Source organism: Wolffia australiana, chromosome 19 (assembly GCF_029677425.1).
Source record: "Wolffia australiana isolate 7733 chromosome 19, ASM2967742v1".
NCBI lineage: Eukaryota > Viridiplantae > Streptophyta > Magnoliopsida > Alismatales > Araceae > Wolffia > Wolffia australiana.
In genome coordinates this window covers 5260023-5277712 of record NC_135853.1, presented here as the reverse complement: position 1 = coordinate 5277712, position 17690 = coordinate 5260023, and the positions used below count along the sequence as shown (strand labels likewise).

Sequence of the window (17690 nt, the reverse complement as noted above, 5' to 3'; positions counted from 1 at the left end):
GTGTGACCGTCAAAGAAGAATCTTTCAGAGGGCGCACTCGTTGCGGAGACCGATAGGAATTCCTTTGCAACCATTGCCAACCTTGGATATGAGTGTTCTCATGTTACTTTCCATCAATGCAATGGTTCTGTCCCCTTGAGAGGAAGTGAGCTCATGTACACATCTAGCTCGTGCCCTGGACTAATGGTTGATGTTCACTCACTGTCTGTTAAGAACTCGTACAATGCTTCACTTAAGAAAGCTGTAGACGTCCACTCCGATCAGAAAAATCCAGAAGAATCTGAAGGAATTATGCTTCCATCGTTGGTGACCTCAGGGGCATGCAGTAAGCTTTGTACATACACGATTATTTTTCCTGGTGGTTGATGAAGGGAAATTACGTGTTTATTTTAATCGTCGTTGTAAATTTACTTTGCCTACAATCAAATAAATTTGATAAAATATAGAACTTACTCAAATGTATAGTTGGAGTAAGGTCATCTCCACAGGGACTGGCCTTTAGGTTTATAATCAATAATCGAGTTGTTATTTATTAAAATATAGTAATAATACTAAAGATAATAAGAAGAATTAAATAACTAGTAAGTATAGTGAATATTAGTTTAATAAGATAGGTATAGAAGGAATAATATTGGATATATGTATATATTTTAGAGGTACTAAGAATAATAGAGTGAAGATATTAGATACTATATTTAATAAGGATAATAATATAGTTAGTTAAAAGATAGATAAGAACTTAATAAGAATAAGTAGTTTAATGAGAGTAAATTAGAAGAATAAGAAGAAGTTAGATGGATAGGGAAAGACTATTTACTTTAGATAGGGAAGCTAGAGAAGTATTTAAATATATTAAGAAGATAAAAAAGAGAGGGAAAGTAAGTATCTACTATAATGTGCTAAGTGGTTAGATAGGTATATAGAGATAGCAAGAGTAAAGAGGTAGTAATGGAGATTAATCAGTATTTTTAGTAATATAAAAGACCTATAAGTATAGAATACTCCTTAGAATTAGTATAGGTGTTTTCATATGCCTATTTTATATGATTTATATATATATTATAGTCTTTTATAATCGATTCAATCAAATATAGGTTGATTTAGTTGAACACCCGAGAGGTGTTCAATCAAATTCCCAAGAGATGGTAGAAATAAGAGATCTATATATTTATTTAGCTATTATATAATTTTTATATATTGTATATATATATATATTTGTAATCAATTTAATGAAATGATGGGTCAATTTAGTCGAACACCTGAAAGGTGTTCGACCAAATGCCCGATCGAAGGTCGAAAATCAGAGAGATATGTGTATTATTTAATTAATATAAAGTTTTTTGTACATTTTATCTTGATTTTATAAGAGAAAATCGAGTATAAGAGTGGTCTTCTGTCGAACGCCCCTCGGGTGTTCGACATACGACCCGAAAGAAGACAGAACAGAGAGGACAATATATTTTTATATTTTTATAAAGTTGAGTGGGGTAGAACTTAGGTAAATCAAGACATATTCATCGAACATGTGAGATGTCTGATGAAATGTTCAAAAGAAATCGCGGTGACTAATTTTGATCGAAGTGGATTACATCAGGGATAAAACAAACTTGAGACAAAATCAAACTATAACACTGTTGAAATTCAACAAAGATGAGCTCAGATTACCGGACTCCACCTTGAATCGAAGTGAGGGGGTGGCAGCGCCGATCGGCGACGCCTAGCTTCGGTATGCAGTCTGGCCCTTCCTTCTCTCCCTTGCTGGTGCAGAATCGAGCTCTCCTCGCTCTTACTTGAAGCCTCCCAAAGCTTCTCGTGATGGATATTATGTGGTCGTCAAGCCAATCGCACTACCATGTTTATTTAAGTCCATTGAATAAAATATTTATGTTCATTATTAATACGTGTGATGTTTATAATGAAGTTCATGAATACGTGCAATGACTTAGTGAATTATGATGAGATCATAATACAGTGATAACTGGTCTTTAAACATGTATTCTAAATATTCTTATTTGAGGATAGTCGAGACGGACATCGAATTATCCGAATAGAATAGCACTAGCTGATCCTACTTATTCGACAAGTATAGCTGATCATGTGGCTATTAGTGTGGCGACACTAAGGACAGATAGTGGGTGCTCTTTGGAGAAAGAGTTCACTGAATTGATCCGTATGAATCCCTTAATGGTATTATACCTAAACCTCAATCAAGTTGATTCAAGTCACGGTTGTATAAGTGATCCACTAACCTGAGACACCAAGGACATCTCTTGAGTGGACGACTACATTTTGACTATGACTTATGAGCCTCTAATCATGGGATTCAAATAAGTTATAGATCGGATGTAGTAAGAAGCTTACGGAGATGATTGAGTGGTCAAGATGGGATCATTTGCCCTCGGTATAAGAGGAGATTGACTCGAGGAAGACAATGCAAGAAAATCCATGGGCAAGGTAGTGAGGATATTGGAAAAGGCATTCTCCAATGATCCCCATTATGCATCAGTACTAATCGAATGACGGATTAGGGTTTGACGATAAACGATGCTCTAAGTCATTCAAGAGTCTCGCGCGGATTCTGGATTATACATATATGGTAACCGATGATGGTAAAGGTTCCATGAGAGAGTTTGAGACTACTCGATATCTTCTAGAGCACGAGGTGTAGCTTGGTACCCCACGGGCTGAAAACTTAACCTGTCAATTGGGTTAAATCGATCCTTATTTAATTAATCTATATGTTGATATAGTTAGTTAATAAGGTTGATCAATAAATGTTATTGGGCCATTAAAGTTATTAACTATAACGATACATGGGCCTAGAGGGTTACACGCACAAGGTCATAAGGGCATTAGAGAATATATTTTTCTTTGGAGGGTTTTTGAGAAAAACCTTAAGTGAAATATAAAGAGGGAAAGGGGTCTCATTTTAAGCACCTATGCAAGCCTCATTTGAGAGCCCCTCCCTCTCCACTCTCTTCTATACTCATCCAAGGAAGAGTGTCTTCATGGTGAGGAGATCTTCAAGATTCTCAAGAAGAAGTGAAGAAGAAGACGTGGAGATCCAAGCGCCAAGTGATCGCGTGGACACTTCTAGAGGCCGGACGCGTGAACGGCTTCAGAACGATCTCAGAGCAGCAAAGTCAAGGGTGGAACGAGTTCCCCAAAAGGTACTACAAATGTTTTGTTTCATAGATTGATTGAGCATCAATCGACCACGCTTCCGCATCCATATAACGTGTTTTTCCATGGGCAAACCAAAGCATAGAACCCAACATCTCGAATGGGCAGGAGGTTGTCACTACCCTCCCACCACTCTCGCCGCCGCCGGATGGGTCCTCCACCTCTCTAGAACTCGATCGAAAGATGTCAAATTAGGGGCTCGCGGCCCCTTTTAACGGCTTGAGAGGGGTCCCTTAGACCGTCCGATGGAGGGGGACATCCCTAGGGATCCTCTCGGGCCGTAGGATCACTGTTGGTCCCCCCTCGCTGGCCAAAAATGGCCTCTAGCAGGCGACGTCGATGGGCAGGGGCATAGTTGGACCGAACTGCCCTTGGCCGTTCAATGGGGCTCATCTGGGTCTAATGGCTGCGATTAAATCGCAGCCATGGACCCTGGTCAAATGGTGTACCCCACTTAGCCAGATCAGCATGCCGTGCCAGCGAGCCCTGACAACATTTCATCCGCATTACCCTCTCTCATTCGCCGTCTAAGGGTCCAGCGATCCGCATCAGCGCTCAATAGCCAATCAGAGGGCCAGAAATTGATATAAAAATAGTTTAATGAACGGAGTAGACCTCCACCGTCTGATATTCTTTAAGAAGATCGGACGGCTGAGATCATATCTGCTATTTTAAAAAGGCCCGAAAAGAGACGAGCTTCGGGCCCGTCGGTTTTCTTGTATTTAATTCTTTTGCTTCTTGAGATTGCGGCCCATCGGGTTGCGATCGCTTGGTCATCTGGTGGACCAGCCCGTGCGACGGCTTTAAATCCCATATTGAAATTTGTTTCTTAACAACGCACTATATAAATATCAGAGAGTATTATCTATAAAATTAAACACAAAGCCATACCTCTTTCGAAGCTTGCATGGCCGGCTTGGGCATACTGGCCGGGCGCTGGCCCCTTGCTAGTTGTGGGCTGGCTTGAGCCTTGTGCTCGCTCTTTGTCGCACTCATTTTGGAAGTTCCAAGGCAGCCCGCCCCTTCCTTGATTTGTGGACTTCAACGACGGTGATATCCTCTCACAAAATGCTACAACGAGAACACATTATTGAAGAAGAATAAGAAGAAGAAGAAGAAGATAGATCTTTCTCTGTGGCTGATGTTAGTATGCCTTGAAGTTCATCTATGAGATTCGATCCATTGCAAAGATTCGGTGAAGGATCATCCTCATCACGGTTCTCTTTCACTATCTCTCGAATCGACTCTCTCAAGCTGTGGTATCTCACTACAAGCCCTTCTCTCGGTACGGTTGCCGGCGAGAGGTGTGTGGCGGTGCCGCCGCACAATTGTCGGCGGCAAAGTTTTCGTTGTTTTTCACCTCTATCGCCGCCCCTATGATGAGGTCGCTTATTGATGTCAACGATAAAAATTATGAAAGTGTATAATGATGCCTTATGATGATGATAATGGTGCACCTTCTAGTGAGTTATTTAATATTAATATTTTTAATTATTTTCTGAATTTTTCTCTTTTTATGAATGCTTATGACTACATGTCCACATTTTGGAATCGACATTTGATTGTTGCAGTTTGAAATTAAATTGCTTATTATATATAAATGTATATATATTCAAATTGCGCGATGATTTCATTAGTTTAAAAATAACATGAATGTCTAATTTCATTCAAATTATTATTATTTGTCCCAACCTCTTGGATAGATTCTTTGTATATCCTCGTTATGATGTTGTTAATGAAGTTTTGTGTTCACCATCCCCTTTAAGTGCTCAAGATCTGGGGAATTTATTTTCTTTCTCACCATCCAATTATGATCGTGCGATTTGTAGGATGGAAGTTGGTATGTCTTCGCATGTACCTAATGCTGCAGAAATGTCTGGAGAAGATGAATCTTATCACAGTAGCCCAAATACCAAACAGAATCTTATCACAGTAGCCCAAATACCAAACAGTGATACATCTAGAGGTTGGAAAACTGAACAACTCAACTCTTCTTTGTCGAGGAACTGATAAATCATATATATGATCCATAAAAATAGGGGTTGATCATGGTTTATAAGTGTCATCACAATTTTGTATTCTTCTTTTGCTACATGAATTGTTTTAATTTCATCTCAGTAAAGGCCTTAAATCCTAACAAGATTAACTCCACGAAATTCTAGAACCCTTTCATAGTCATCATATTAAATCCCTATAAAATATGCACTCATGAAATATTCATAAGTAGGAAAACTGCATGACTTCATAGAAGTCAAACAGGGTTACCTAAAATTTTCCAATCGTTCAAACTATTTGATTAATAACATAATAAACTCAATAGTTAAATGCTTAAAATCTTATTCAATGTGTGGGGTTCAATGTTCAATTATCATATCATCATCATGAAAAATATCAACACCTTAGGAAGCAGATCTAGTTGTCTCTCATTGTCTTCCAACTATTTTATAAAAAAATTCCCTAACAATGATTCACTTTCTTTCCCTATCTACCCATTTCTAACACTTTCTCTCTACAGATTATCTTTTTCTCTCTCTCTAAAATCCGCATTTCATCTAAAGTTTCTATCCCTAAACACTTTCAAAAAATCCTTTATCTACACCTGCAAATTTATTTCCCACAACTGGCTGCCTTTTTGAAATCGGTGCCAAGAGCGGGTACACTTGCTTATCTGTGGGACTACAAAGGGAACCCTCTAGAGACATGGACAAATATCCAAACATTTTGGGTAAATTTTTGGGATGTCTAGGGTTTCGTTCTGCCCTCCAACACCATAGACCCATTGTTCATCGGCCATGAGGTGTTTTTTATTACTCCTCTCATTTCCAAGCTCATAAAAAATGAAATTGGATTTCTACCTCTATGTTACATTTATAACCGATACACAAATTGAGCTGAAAAATCTAATAACTATCATAGGTCAAGTTTAAATTAAATTAATGAATAAGCTATTTTTTTATTGATCACTTGGCTCTCATTTAATTCTCTAACTCTTATTCTCAATACCATTTTCTTTATTTTAAATGGGGAGGATATACTACTTTTCTCTTCTTTGACTTTCTCAATATTTTTCAGTCTGAGGGGCTAATAAACCATTAGTCATGGCGGAGAAAAGTGTTAGCATAAATTTTTTAGGGTTTACCTGAAGGAGGAGATGTCACTAAAGGGCCCTCAAGCTAACAAAAGGAAGGACCTCAGACAGAGTGTCATTGAAATCAGATAAGCTTTGTGAAATTTCCCATTCCACTTTTGTTTAGTTAGAATAGACCCTTAAAAGGATGGAGAGGCAGATCCGGCTCCAAAATCCGATGCCGGCTTGGCACAAGCCATCTCCAAATAGGTAGATATTAGAAAATATTTAGTCTACTGAAATTACAAATAAAAATACAATAAAAATATCATACACATTTTCATTAAAATCACCAAAATTGATTATTCGCACATTACCTCTACCTACAGTGCCCCCAGTTTCCCACTTATTTGTTATCTTATTTATAATAAATATTAATGGTATTATATCCTCTCTCTTTCTCCCGAATCCCCTTTTTCATAAATGCTTTATTAATTATTCCCACTATTCTGACCACCTTGATTCATGCCTATAGGTGTAGTCATCTCCACCTCCTCAGTTCTCTTCTCGATAACATCTATTACTCTCTGATAGGTTACAAAACCTACCCTTTTTGTATCCCACACTCTCACACACACGCTTATGTATGTATAATCTTCATACCCTCTTCCCAAACCTGGTTGATATCTGATCACTGGATGCTTTGGGGACGACTATAGTTCCGGATCATCCTGGACGTGGACGATGGATGGGATGTGACAAATTTCGTCCCGTTCGACGTCCGAAGTCAGTTCAGGGACGAAGGACGGGACGGTTTTTCGTTCGACGATGCGAAAACCGTCCTGTGAGGACGACCCTATAGATCACCATACGGTTGAGTAGTTTAAAATAATAAAAAATCTTATTTGATTCAAACGAGCGACTAATTGACACCCGAATTTTCCTCTATCATTGGGACTCATATCTTGATATATATATATATCAAATGACGTGTTTGCCCACAATAATGGTGTATTAGATTAGGTCCAATGGGAGATTGTTGGCTGATGACCTGGATCATATAGCCAAGTACCCTATCCCATATGGCCATATCTCAGATGACAGTTACAAAAGTGGAGGTGCTGATGGAAGAGATGTGCTATGGATCACCTCCCTAAAGTACAAACCTATATTTGGGCTCTTGGTATCAAGAAAACTCAGCTTACCTGGTCTTTCGGTCGATATTCCACAATCCAAACAGGATCCAGTGACTTGGTTGCAAGCTTTATTTTGAACAAATTTTAAAGGCACTATGCTAGCATTTGCTATTTTTTCTAATTCCTTTCACTACTTGTGGGCTACCGATTCTTGGATGTTTGGTCCAAATCAATAAATTACCCAACACTCCTAACATCTTGAACTGTTCAGCAAATTTCTCTAAGCATATTTTCTTTCGCACAGTCATAGAAATGAGTTCCCTCCCCCACTTTTCGATGCCCACAGTTTCATAGCGGGGAAAGGAAAATAAGTGGGCCGTCTAAAGCAAGCTATGGATTTCGTTTTAGAGAGAGAAAGAGCGAGAGAAGGAGAGAGAGAGGGAGAGGGAGGGAGAGAGAAAGATAAAGAGAGGAAAGGAGAGAGAGAAGGAGAGAGAGAGGGAAGGAGAAAGAGAGAGATGGAGAGGGAGGGAGAGAGAAAGATAGAGGGAAGGAGTGAGAGAGGGAGAGAGAGGGAGAGAGCAGGAGAAAGGAGAGAGAAGGAGAGAGAGAGGGAAGGAGAGAGAAAGTAGACATGGTTGTTCTGTTCTGTTTGTTTGAAACGAACAAAAAATTCGCACAAAAGAACCATTCAGGGCCTTGTTCTTCGCACAAATTTTAGAACAAAATCTACACATTTGCACAAATTCGCACAAAACTAGAACAAAAGAACCGCACACAGGTCTGTGTGATGTTCTGTTCTAAGAGAGAGGGAGAGAGGGAGAGAGAGAAAGAGATAAGGGGAGAGAGGAGAGAGAGGGAGAGAGAGAAAGAGAGAAGGGGAGAGAGGAGAGAGAGGGAGAGAGGGAAGGAGAGAGGGAGAGAGAAAGAGAGAAGGAGAGAGAGAGGGAAGGAGAGAGAGAGGGAGAGAGAAAGAAAGGAGAGACAGGGAAGGAGAGAGCGAGGGTGAGAGAGGGAAGGAGAGAGAGAGAGTGAGAGAGAAAGAGAGGAGAGACAGGGAAGGAGAGAGAGAGGGAGATACAGGGAAGGAGAGAGCGAGGGAAGGAGAGAGAGAGGGAGAGAGAAAGAAAGGAGAGTGAGGGAAGGAGAGAGAGAGGGAGAGAGAAAGAAAGGAGAGTCAGGGAAGGAGAGAGCGAGGGAGAGAGGGAGAAGGAGAGAGCGAGAGTGAGAGAGAAAGAGCGAGGGAGAGAGAGGGAAGGGGAGAGCGAGGGAAGGAGAGAGAGAGAAGGAGAGAGCGAGGGATAGAGAGAGCGAGAGAGAGAGAAAGCAATGAATGAGTGTACTATTTTATCGTCGCATTTTTAATGGACAGACCTCCACCGACCATCTGTATCCGTGCTGAGGAAAACCCCCGCGGTTTATGCCGACCCCATGCTCGCACCCGCTCACCCCTTTGGTCAACGCAAGTATAAATACAGAGAGAGAAAGAGAGAGAGAGAGAGAGAGAGAGAGAGAGAGAGAGAGAGAGAGAGAGAGAGAGAGAGCAATGATCAATGAAACTGCGACAAGAAAAGAAGAATGAAAAGGTACAAGAGAGAAGAAGACACAGAGTAGGTGAAAATATATATATAGAGAGAGAGAGTAAAATAGGAAGAGAGGTATACAATTTGAAAGAAAAAGAGAGCAAGAAGTAGAGAGATAATATAGAAGGATACTACTTAGCGTTATCTACGAATCTCTGACTAGTTCTCTGTAATTGACAGAAATCGCATCCTATGAAAATAGACAACTCTTTAATGAGCGGGGCCCTTCATAGCCCGCGTTCTCGTCTCCCTTGCAATGACCTAAAGACCCTTGGAAACTAATCATCTCATATGGACGACTAAGGGTATTTTAGTCCTTCCGTGACCCTCCCATCCCGCACCGTGTCGGTGCTCCGCCAGACGGTGGGAAAGAACGAGGACACATTGAACGAGGAGGTCCACAGAATGGACGGCGCAGATCGAGAGCCACCGGATCGGACGGTCAATAGGGGGTTGTCTGTCGGTACTATTCTCACTGAAAGAGGGGCTTTTTGCGAATTCTTGTAGAAACAAGTGAAAAACGGGAGATTTCCGGTCTCCGTTGGCGGCTACAAAACCAAACGCAGGAATCGGAGACCAGCCTTTCTTCCAGACCTCTTAATGGTGTAGAGAGAGAGAGAGAGAGAGAGAGAGAGAGAGAGAGAGAGAGAGAGAGAGAGTTGCAGAAGGTGAAAGGGGGAGTGAAGAAGTGTTTGCCAGTCGTTCGGTGGACTGAATTGGCGAGGATCAAGCCTTCTAGAGCTGTCCGGAAGGAGCGGTTCTCTCGTTATTAGCGCGAGCTCTCGTCGCACCCCATGGAAGAAGGGGATACCAGAGACCTAGATGGTACTCGCAACTTCTCTGGTGCCCATGATCATCGTTTTCCCCTTTCATTTTGAGTGATTATTGCTTCGCGAGACGGCGAGGGGGATCGATGGAATTGGAATTTCTAATGGATTTGTGGGTTCTTCGGTGACAGATTCGCTGCGTCAATTATCATTGGGCGGTGAGGTTGATGACCTCCCTGCGTATCCAGAGAGGCCGGGAGAGCCTGGATGCAACTATTACATGCGTACTGGTCGGTGCGACTATGGCGTTAAGTGCCGCTTCAATCATCCCCGCGACCGAGTGGTAAGGCCTTTGCTTTCTGCGGGCAATGTATGTTATCTTGAGTTCAATTATTATTCAAATTGAATGTGCGAGTTTTTCTTGTTTGAAACGGGAACAGAATACCATGTTTGCAGTTTTTTCTGACCGATGAAGTTTGGTATTTAATCAGATTAACGCACCGGCAAGTCCAGGAACAGAATACCCCGAAAGGGCGGGGCTGCCGGTGTGCCAAGTATTGCTTTTAAACCTTCATAAGCTTATTTGATTCATAAATTTGTTGATAATCGTAGAATTATAAACTTTTCTGACTTGTTGCGCATTTTTTCAAAGTATTTCTTCAAGACTGGAAGCTGTAAATTTGGAATCTCCTGCAAGTATCATCACCCGAAGCGGGATGAAACGGCTACACAAGTGCAGCTAAATGTCGATGGATATCCCGTTCGCAATGTTTGTGAACCTTTTACATGCGCAGATCTTTTGTTATTTGATGGAATTTCTTTCTATTTTTTCAGATCGTTATAGGTTTTTCTTGAACCATGCAGGGACAGAGAGAGTGTTCTTATTATGTGAAAAACGGGAGTTGTAAGTTTGGTGCGACCTGTAAATTCCATCACCCGCAACCTGATTTCATATCATTGCAAGAATCTGGCCATCTGTTTTATCCACCAGCCTTATCACCTTATCAACTCTCCACAATGGCCGGCTATCAGGGTGCAGGCTCTTATGCGCTGGGTCCTTATGGGACAGTTTTTGTACCTTCAGTTACGGGGTGGAATCCCTACATGGTTGGTATACTTGTACGAATTCAATTTAATGCTCTCCTTCAATTTTTCTCTTACTAATTTCAGAGATGGAGTCCATTACTCTTCTTATTATCATTAAAAAATATGATCTCTGATTGATCGTTGTTTGGTCGACCGAAAATTTCATACGATCGTACATCCTTGGATCATGATTAGATCACTGGTTCATCAGATGGAGCAGATCAATATTTTTTTACAATCCTCGACCCTATCTTCACTTTTTTCAAATTTACTTGTGTAAGCTCATCTTTTTCTTATTTGATTTGCTGTAGCCTTCAGTTAGCCTTCAATTTTAAGTAAGATCTGAATACTTTGGTGGTATTATTCAAATTTCTGAAAAATTATTTACGTACCCTCACCTTTTCCTATTTGATCAACAATAACCTTAGATCTGTGGCCCTCCGTTTATTGTATTATTCAATTAGACCTTCAAGTATACCCATTGCTTCTTATTTGATTTCCAGCTACCTTCAGTTATCCTTGTGGGGCACCTTTGTTTTTAATTACTTAAAATTTGTTCATCTTCAAATTTTTTTCTGATTTATCTGCATACCCTCATGTCTCTTAATTTGATTTGCTGTAGCCTTCACTTAGCCCTGTGGTGCACCCTGGAAACGGGGTTTCTGATGAAGAAGGTCTGCTTCATGGTCTGACCCATCAGATTTCAATGCCCGCTTCTGGAACTTCACAGCCTAATCGAACTTCATCAGCCTTTTCTTTTCCATTGAATAATGGACAGAGAGAACATTCTCTGCCAGAGAGGCCAGATCAACCTGAGTGCCAGCACTATGTAAAGACTGGGCACTGTAAATTTGGATCCGTGTGCAAATTTCATCATCCTTCTGAGAAGGTTGCCCCAAAAGCAAGTTACTTCTTAAATCCAGTGGGTCTTCCCCTTCGTCCGGTATGTATACTCCCTGTTACTTGTTCATTTTGAGATTGCGGTATGGGTTTACTTGGTTGTAGGGCCTGGAGGTCTAACATGGAATCGCTATCATCATCATCATCGTCGTCCACATTGGATGACTCGTCATCATTAGTTGCAGAGGGATGGTGATAATGATGATCCTTTCAACATCTTCATGGTGCAAATAGATGATGAGGATGATGACGGATTGACATCATCCTCTTGTCATGCTCATCAAGGACATGAAGCTTGCAAAGGTCATGGTAGGCCTTACATTAACGCAGGGGGAAATAAATCCAAAGACAAATGATTAAGTACCCATGATGGAGGTTGTGGATGCTAACAGCCTGTAATTTAATTTATGTTTAATTCAGACGATTGACTTTTATCTTCAGTCAAAAATTGTAATATCATAAATTTTATTTTGGTTTAATTGACTTTTATTTTCAGTCAGAACTTGTAATATCATTTTTTTTTCGTTTTCACCTTTCTTTCGCCCTTGTTGGAGGTATTGAAAAGATCCCGCTGGCGTAATTGATAGAAAACCAAAGATTTCTAATGAAACAAACGTTCTTGGAAGAACAACAGTGGGAAACACGATCCCCATGGATCATTTGAGAGAATGATAGGAGAATGAGGGGAAAGTCTTGAACAGAGGTGGAAGGAGAGAGAGTGAATGAACAAGAAACTAGTAACCCAGAACAAGACCGGCTAGGTTCTTGTTTCTCTGGCCAGGAGGATCTCCCGCCAGCCTTCTCGCCCAAGCAATCTGAACTTCTCAAAAACGACCTCCCTTTCTTGGCTTCGGCCCTTATTTATAGCTCCTTTTTCCTGCTCTTTTTTTCAAATCTTCCTACGTGTCTTTATTGATTCGCGCATGTGACGACCCTTCTCTTGTTCGTCCTTTGGTAAGTCTACAGGAAGTTCTTATCAATACTCCCCTCCCCCATGGACAAATTGTCCTCAATTTGTAGTGCTTCGGCATCCACCCATGTAGCTTCACAATGAGGTAGGCTTTGCCATTTGATTAGTACCTGTAGCCCATTCCTGGAGAAATGTCGAGATAGGATTGGTTCAGGATAAACCTGCCATTCCCATTTTTCAGAAAGGTTAGTTCTTCAAAACATTGATGTTATGTCCTACAGCTCTGCGAAGATTGGAAATGTGGAAGACTGGGTGAATCGAGGTAGAGGACGGTAAGTCCAATTTATATGCAACAGGGATAATTTTCCAATCTTCGTAACCTTTTCGTTGTTGAATCTTCGCAAAACATTGTATTCAGCTTTGCAACAGGTGTCCTACAGCATTATGGTGTGCCCAAGGTAAGTCCAATCACACTGTATTCAGCTTTGCAACAGGTGCAAATGTCTCCATAGGCTTGTGCCATTCTAAACTGTGTCAGCCTTATATTTCACACTAAACACCCATCTGCAACCTACAAGGCGTTTGCCAGGTGGCGTCAGAAAATTTTCCCATGTGTTATTCTTGATTAATGCCTCCATATCAGCATCCATTGCTTTCTTCCAATTTATATTCTTAATCGCTTAATGATGGTTCCGGGGAATTGAAATTGAATTAATGGATGCAATGAAGGATCGATAATCCTGTCCCAGATGAGAATATCCGACCACATTAGCGAGCGGATATCTCACTCCTTGGGTGCATTGCCTCCTGGCTTTCCTCAGGGCAATGGACCATCCAATGCTTTCATCTTCTTCGCCCACTATTGACTCACCCTCAATTTTATCTGTCTCTCCCATGATGGTTCCCACATCTTAGGCGGAGAATTCAGATTTTGCTCAACTGGTCTGTCTCCTGCTACATTATCATTCAGTAGCTGTGTTACACGTTCCTTGGCTCCAGGCACTTGCTGGTATATATCAGTCAAGACCTTGACTGATATAGCTTTCGCTCTCATGAAATTTCACATCAGCTGACACACAAATTTCTTCAGTTCAGGGTGGTAGACCTTGTACCCTTTTTGGGTGAGTGAATAACCCAAGAAAATACACTTAGCATGAGGATAGAACATCGTCGTTAGATCTACAGGACTTTCATAGCCTAATGATCTGGAAGGCAATCAGTTTATTATATGTGCAGCTGTTAAAACAGCCTCCCCAGAACTGCTTGGGCACATCATCATGAATGGGTAGTTTTTTTTCTTTTTGAAAATGATAATGAATGGGTGGTGATCTAGCAGTAGTGGTCACATGATGACGCAGCCTTAGTGCATGAACGGTGTAGGAACAGGACTTGAATCCACAACACATGAACTGGCCTACATCACACAACCTATGCGTCTCTCAGTTACTCCTTTCTGCCGTGGTGTATACACACACGAGGACTCATGAATTACTCCTTGTGATCAGAATGCAGTCGTTTAATGGAAGTATCAAACTGATTCGTCACCATGTGACAGAACATTTGAATTATTGCAGCAACATATGACTTGGATTTTAATAAATATACCCTGGTTAACTGTGTGTAATCATCAATGAACACAATGAAATATCTTGCGCCCGTCAATGATGTAGTAGAAGATAGACCCCACGCATCATAGTGAATAAGTGCAAATGGTACCTCACTTCGTTTACTTCTCCCATTAAAGGATGCACATTTATGCTTGGCAAACAGACATGTATCACAGTAAAGATCAACTACATTCTTTTCTTTAAATAATACTGGGAACATATGTTTTAACAATTCAAATGATGGATGCCCAAGGCGACAATGCATCAAATTGATCTGCACCATTTGTCCACTCTCCTTTGTCTCTCGTGTAGCATAGCATGATGTCGCATCTCCACCACCTTCATTGCTGACATACAAGAGCCCATTCTTCACTTTAAAAGGTGATGTCCTTGGTTCTTTGCCTTATCATAAACAAACACACCATCAGGTGTCATGGAAAAGTTAAGATTCAAATCTTTGACAAGTTTCTGTGGAGATATTAGTTGGGCTTTGGGACCAGGGACATGTAGAAAATGTTTAATGAGGCCAAGACCTGTAATTTTCACATCCCCAATACATGTGACCGGAAGGACTTATGAAACTTAGGACAATATGGAGTCATATGATCAGTTGCACCGGTATCTACGATCTAGTCAGATAAGATATGATCAGGATAGATAGATAGCTCACAAGCTCGGGCCATGGATGTAGAGCTTATCATGTTCTTGAGCTTCTCAAATTCTTCCTTAACGGTAATCTTAGAGCCCATCTTCTTGGAGCCTTGTCCTTGCTCTTTTTCATCGCCAGATTCACTTTCTCTGGCTTCAGAGACATAGGCTTTAGCAGGTTTGGAGGGTCCAGCAGCTGTCCTTAGTATGATTCTTCCTTTTGCAATTAGAGCAATATATGTTGAATCTACCCTGATGTTTACGTCCTCCTTTCTGATCTGGAGCTTCATCTCCCTGCTTTCTTTGATACTTTGTAGTTGTGTCTTCAGGTCCATCTGATGTGCCCTTATGCTGCTTTGTGCCATGAGTCCTGATTCTGTTTCCTCCTTATCATTTGCATTAGCTTTGCCTTTCCTCATCTATTACAAGTTGGATGGCTTCTTCCAAATCTGGAATATGTTCTCGGTTGAGAATTTGACTCTGGAGTCGGTCATATTCCTTATTCAGTCCTATAAGGAATCTAAACATATGGTCTTGTAGTGTAAACATACGGCCTACCACTCCTCTGGATGCTTGATTGGTCGGAGATGATCAATCTCTCGCCAGATTGCCTGAAGTTCCTCAACGAACTCTGGAATTGACATTCCTCCTTGTACCAGTGTAATTTCTCTGGTCACAAGTTCAAAGATCCTCCAGGCATGACTCTTTCTTACATTGCTCCTGTGCCGATGATCCCAGATACTTAAGCTGTCTTCAGGTACAGCTGCCTCCTTCATCCAGGCTTTACACTTTGGATTCTCTGGGTCTATCTCTTCTTTGAGATGATCGACTAATCCTTTACTCTCAAGGATTAGGTCAACATACTGGCTCCAATCAAGTAAATTGAAGCCATTAAATTCTACAGCTTCAGGGACAATAGGGAAGATTACTTGGTCGACTGTCACCAGCTCCCCTCTATCCATTCTCGGATTCTTGGATTTCTCCATCTACTTTGGCTCGTCACTTCTCCGGAGTCAGCTTTCTGCAACTCTGTACTCTTTAAGGCATATTAGACCTGCTCACCTTTGTCTTGTTGCAATACATCGCTAGCCTATCACATCTGATGGAGACTCAGATCGCTGGACTCCCAGTGCGCTCTGATACCATGTTGAACTCTAGCTGTTGAGCTGTGGTGGCTGTCTAGGGTTTTTGGAAGAACAACAAAAAAGTTAATCTAACAAATAGTGTTTTCCCCTATTTATGGAGTTACAAGTGGGCTCTGAGATTTCAGGGCCCATTAAGATATAAATGGGCCCAAAAGCCAAGAAAAAAGGAATTAAAGTCATGTCAATCTGGGGCTGGTTGCTTCCAACAATGTCATGCCAAACTTCCCTTTAATTTTCCTCAATAGTGGTCAAGACCTGTTGCATTTATAATTCGTCCTTCCTTTTATTGGTTGTATGTTTCAGAGGGAGACATTTTTAATTGCGTATTCCAGATGGAGATGTTCCTAAGATTTGAATGTGAAATTTATGAATATAAACTCACATCATCTTGTGGATGAATTATGTAACCTGCTTTAGCATTTCCCTTGTCCTGTCATTTCCCTTGAACCTACTATTTACATTCTTTTGAATGAATATTATTTTCTGACCTTTTCTTATAATTATCTAACCAGGGGGCTCCGTATTGCATTTTCTTCGCTCAACATGGAGTGTGCAAGTTTGGTCCTTCATGCAAGTTTGATCATCCCATGGGAACCCTAACTTACAGTGCATCAGCCAATTCTCCCGTAGACATTCCTCTGGGTCCCTTCACCTTCCCTACCTCTTCTGCAATAACACTGCCTGCCTCATCATTTTTCCACGACATAGCACTAGGGAGCCAGCCGACTACTGCGTTTAATTCATCTTCGATTTCTCTCTCTACAACCCAGGTCCCCACTCAGATTCCCACTTCAAGTAGTAGCAGCTGCAATGGCGTTGTCGGGATTTGTACTTCTGCTGTAGAAACTCGCTGATGTTTATTCTTCTGGTATTTTCACCCAGTAGCTATCTCTCTAAGAGCCATCCCTTTCTTTACTCGCTAAAAACCCTTGACTCCAGTGGCACTTGTTGCCTGAGATCAACTAAGTCTGTGGCTCTTGTCCTGTCAATATGCACCCTCAAATAAGCTGTTGCCTCGGTTAAAATGATGTAGCAGAGTCCAAATTCACCCACCACCCACAAAGGCTAATAAGTAGTCTCCCTTTTTCTTAGACTGTCCCCCTTTCCTCTCTTCTCCATCTTCATCTCATTCTTCAGATATCTGGACCTTGGGAAAGTTATGGGAGGCTTCGCCTCTCCCGGAGACAGGTAAATACCTACTCTTCCATCTCAGTGGCTCTATCTCTTGCGGGTTTTCTGGGCAGGTTGTTTTGTACAGCCAACTCGTTGAGAAACGGCAGAGGTTATTTTCTGGAAACATGCCACTTGTCTGGGACAGGTTTTTTTATCTCTGTTATGCTGGTTCCATCTCTCGAGGTGGATTTAATGTTTCTGGCCAGAGAACTAGCATTCCCGGCTTCTCTATAATTGAGTTTTTTTTTTCCATCAGAACAACTCGTGGGGTGTGATCATAACTTTTTGATTTGTATCCCATCTGAACTCTGAAGTTGAGTCATAAATCGGAAACCCTTGTGTTACACCTCGTTAGAAAACAAAAGTATGCCCTTCGTCTGGTTGAAGCAAAATCTTTTGAGAAGCAATTGTTTTAATAGGTTACTTGCTGTTGGAAATCATTTACCTGTTAAGTTTAAGCTAATTAAATTCCTAAAAGACTTGCA

The 17690-nt window shown here is 41.1% G+C and overlaps 1 protein-coding gene across 2 annotated transcripts; it reads left to right on the top strand.

Annotated features, from left to right (window-relative positions):
- The first annotated feature begins 9561 nt into the window (after nucleotides 1–9561).
- Nucleotides 9562–17551, top strand: LOC144715764 (zinc finger CCCH domain-containing protein 6-like). 2 transcript variants are annotated; one of them, XM_078590739.1, is made up of 7 exons: nucleotides 9562–9794; nucleotides 9928–10079; nucleotides 10228–10290; nucleotides 10389–10505; nucleotides 10601–10855; nucleotides 11445–11765; nucleotides 16545–17551. In XM_078590739.1, exons 1-7 carry the CDS (start codon nucleotides 9764–9766, stop codon nucleotides 16884–16886), a joined length of 1281 nt encoding a protein of 426 aa, XP_078446865.1. In that variant the 5' UTR covers nucleotides 9562–9763; the 3' UTR covers nucleotides 16887–17551. The 2 variants fall into 2 exon arrangements, with proteins under 2 accessions (XP_078446865.1, XP_078446866.1); XM_078590740.1 differs by having other exon boundaries at nucleotides 9563–9794; nucleotides 10601–10843.
- Nucleotides 17552–17690: the final 139 nt, after the last annotated feature.

Coding starts and splice junctions, on each gene's coding strand:
- LOC144715764 (XM_078590739.1), top strand. CDS start 9,764: ATGGAAGAAGGGGATACCAGAGACCTAGATG. Junction 10,080..10,227: donor ATCATCCCCGCGACCGAGTG/GTAAGGCCTTTG, acceptor GTATTTAATCAG/ATTAACGCACCGGCAAGTCC. Junction 10,856..11,444: donor CCTACATGGTTGGTATACTT/GTACGAATTCAA, acceptor GATTTGCTGTAG/CCTTCACTTAGCCCTGTGGT.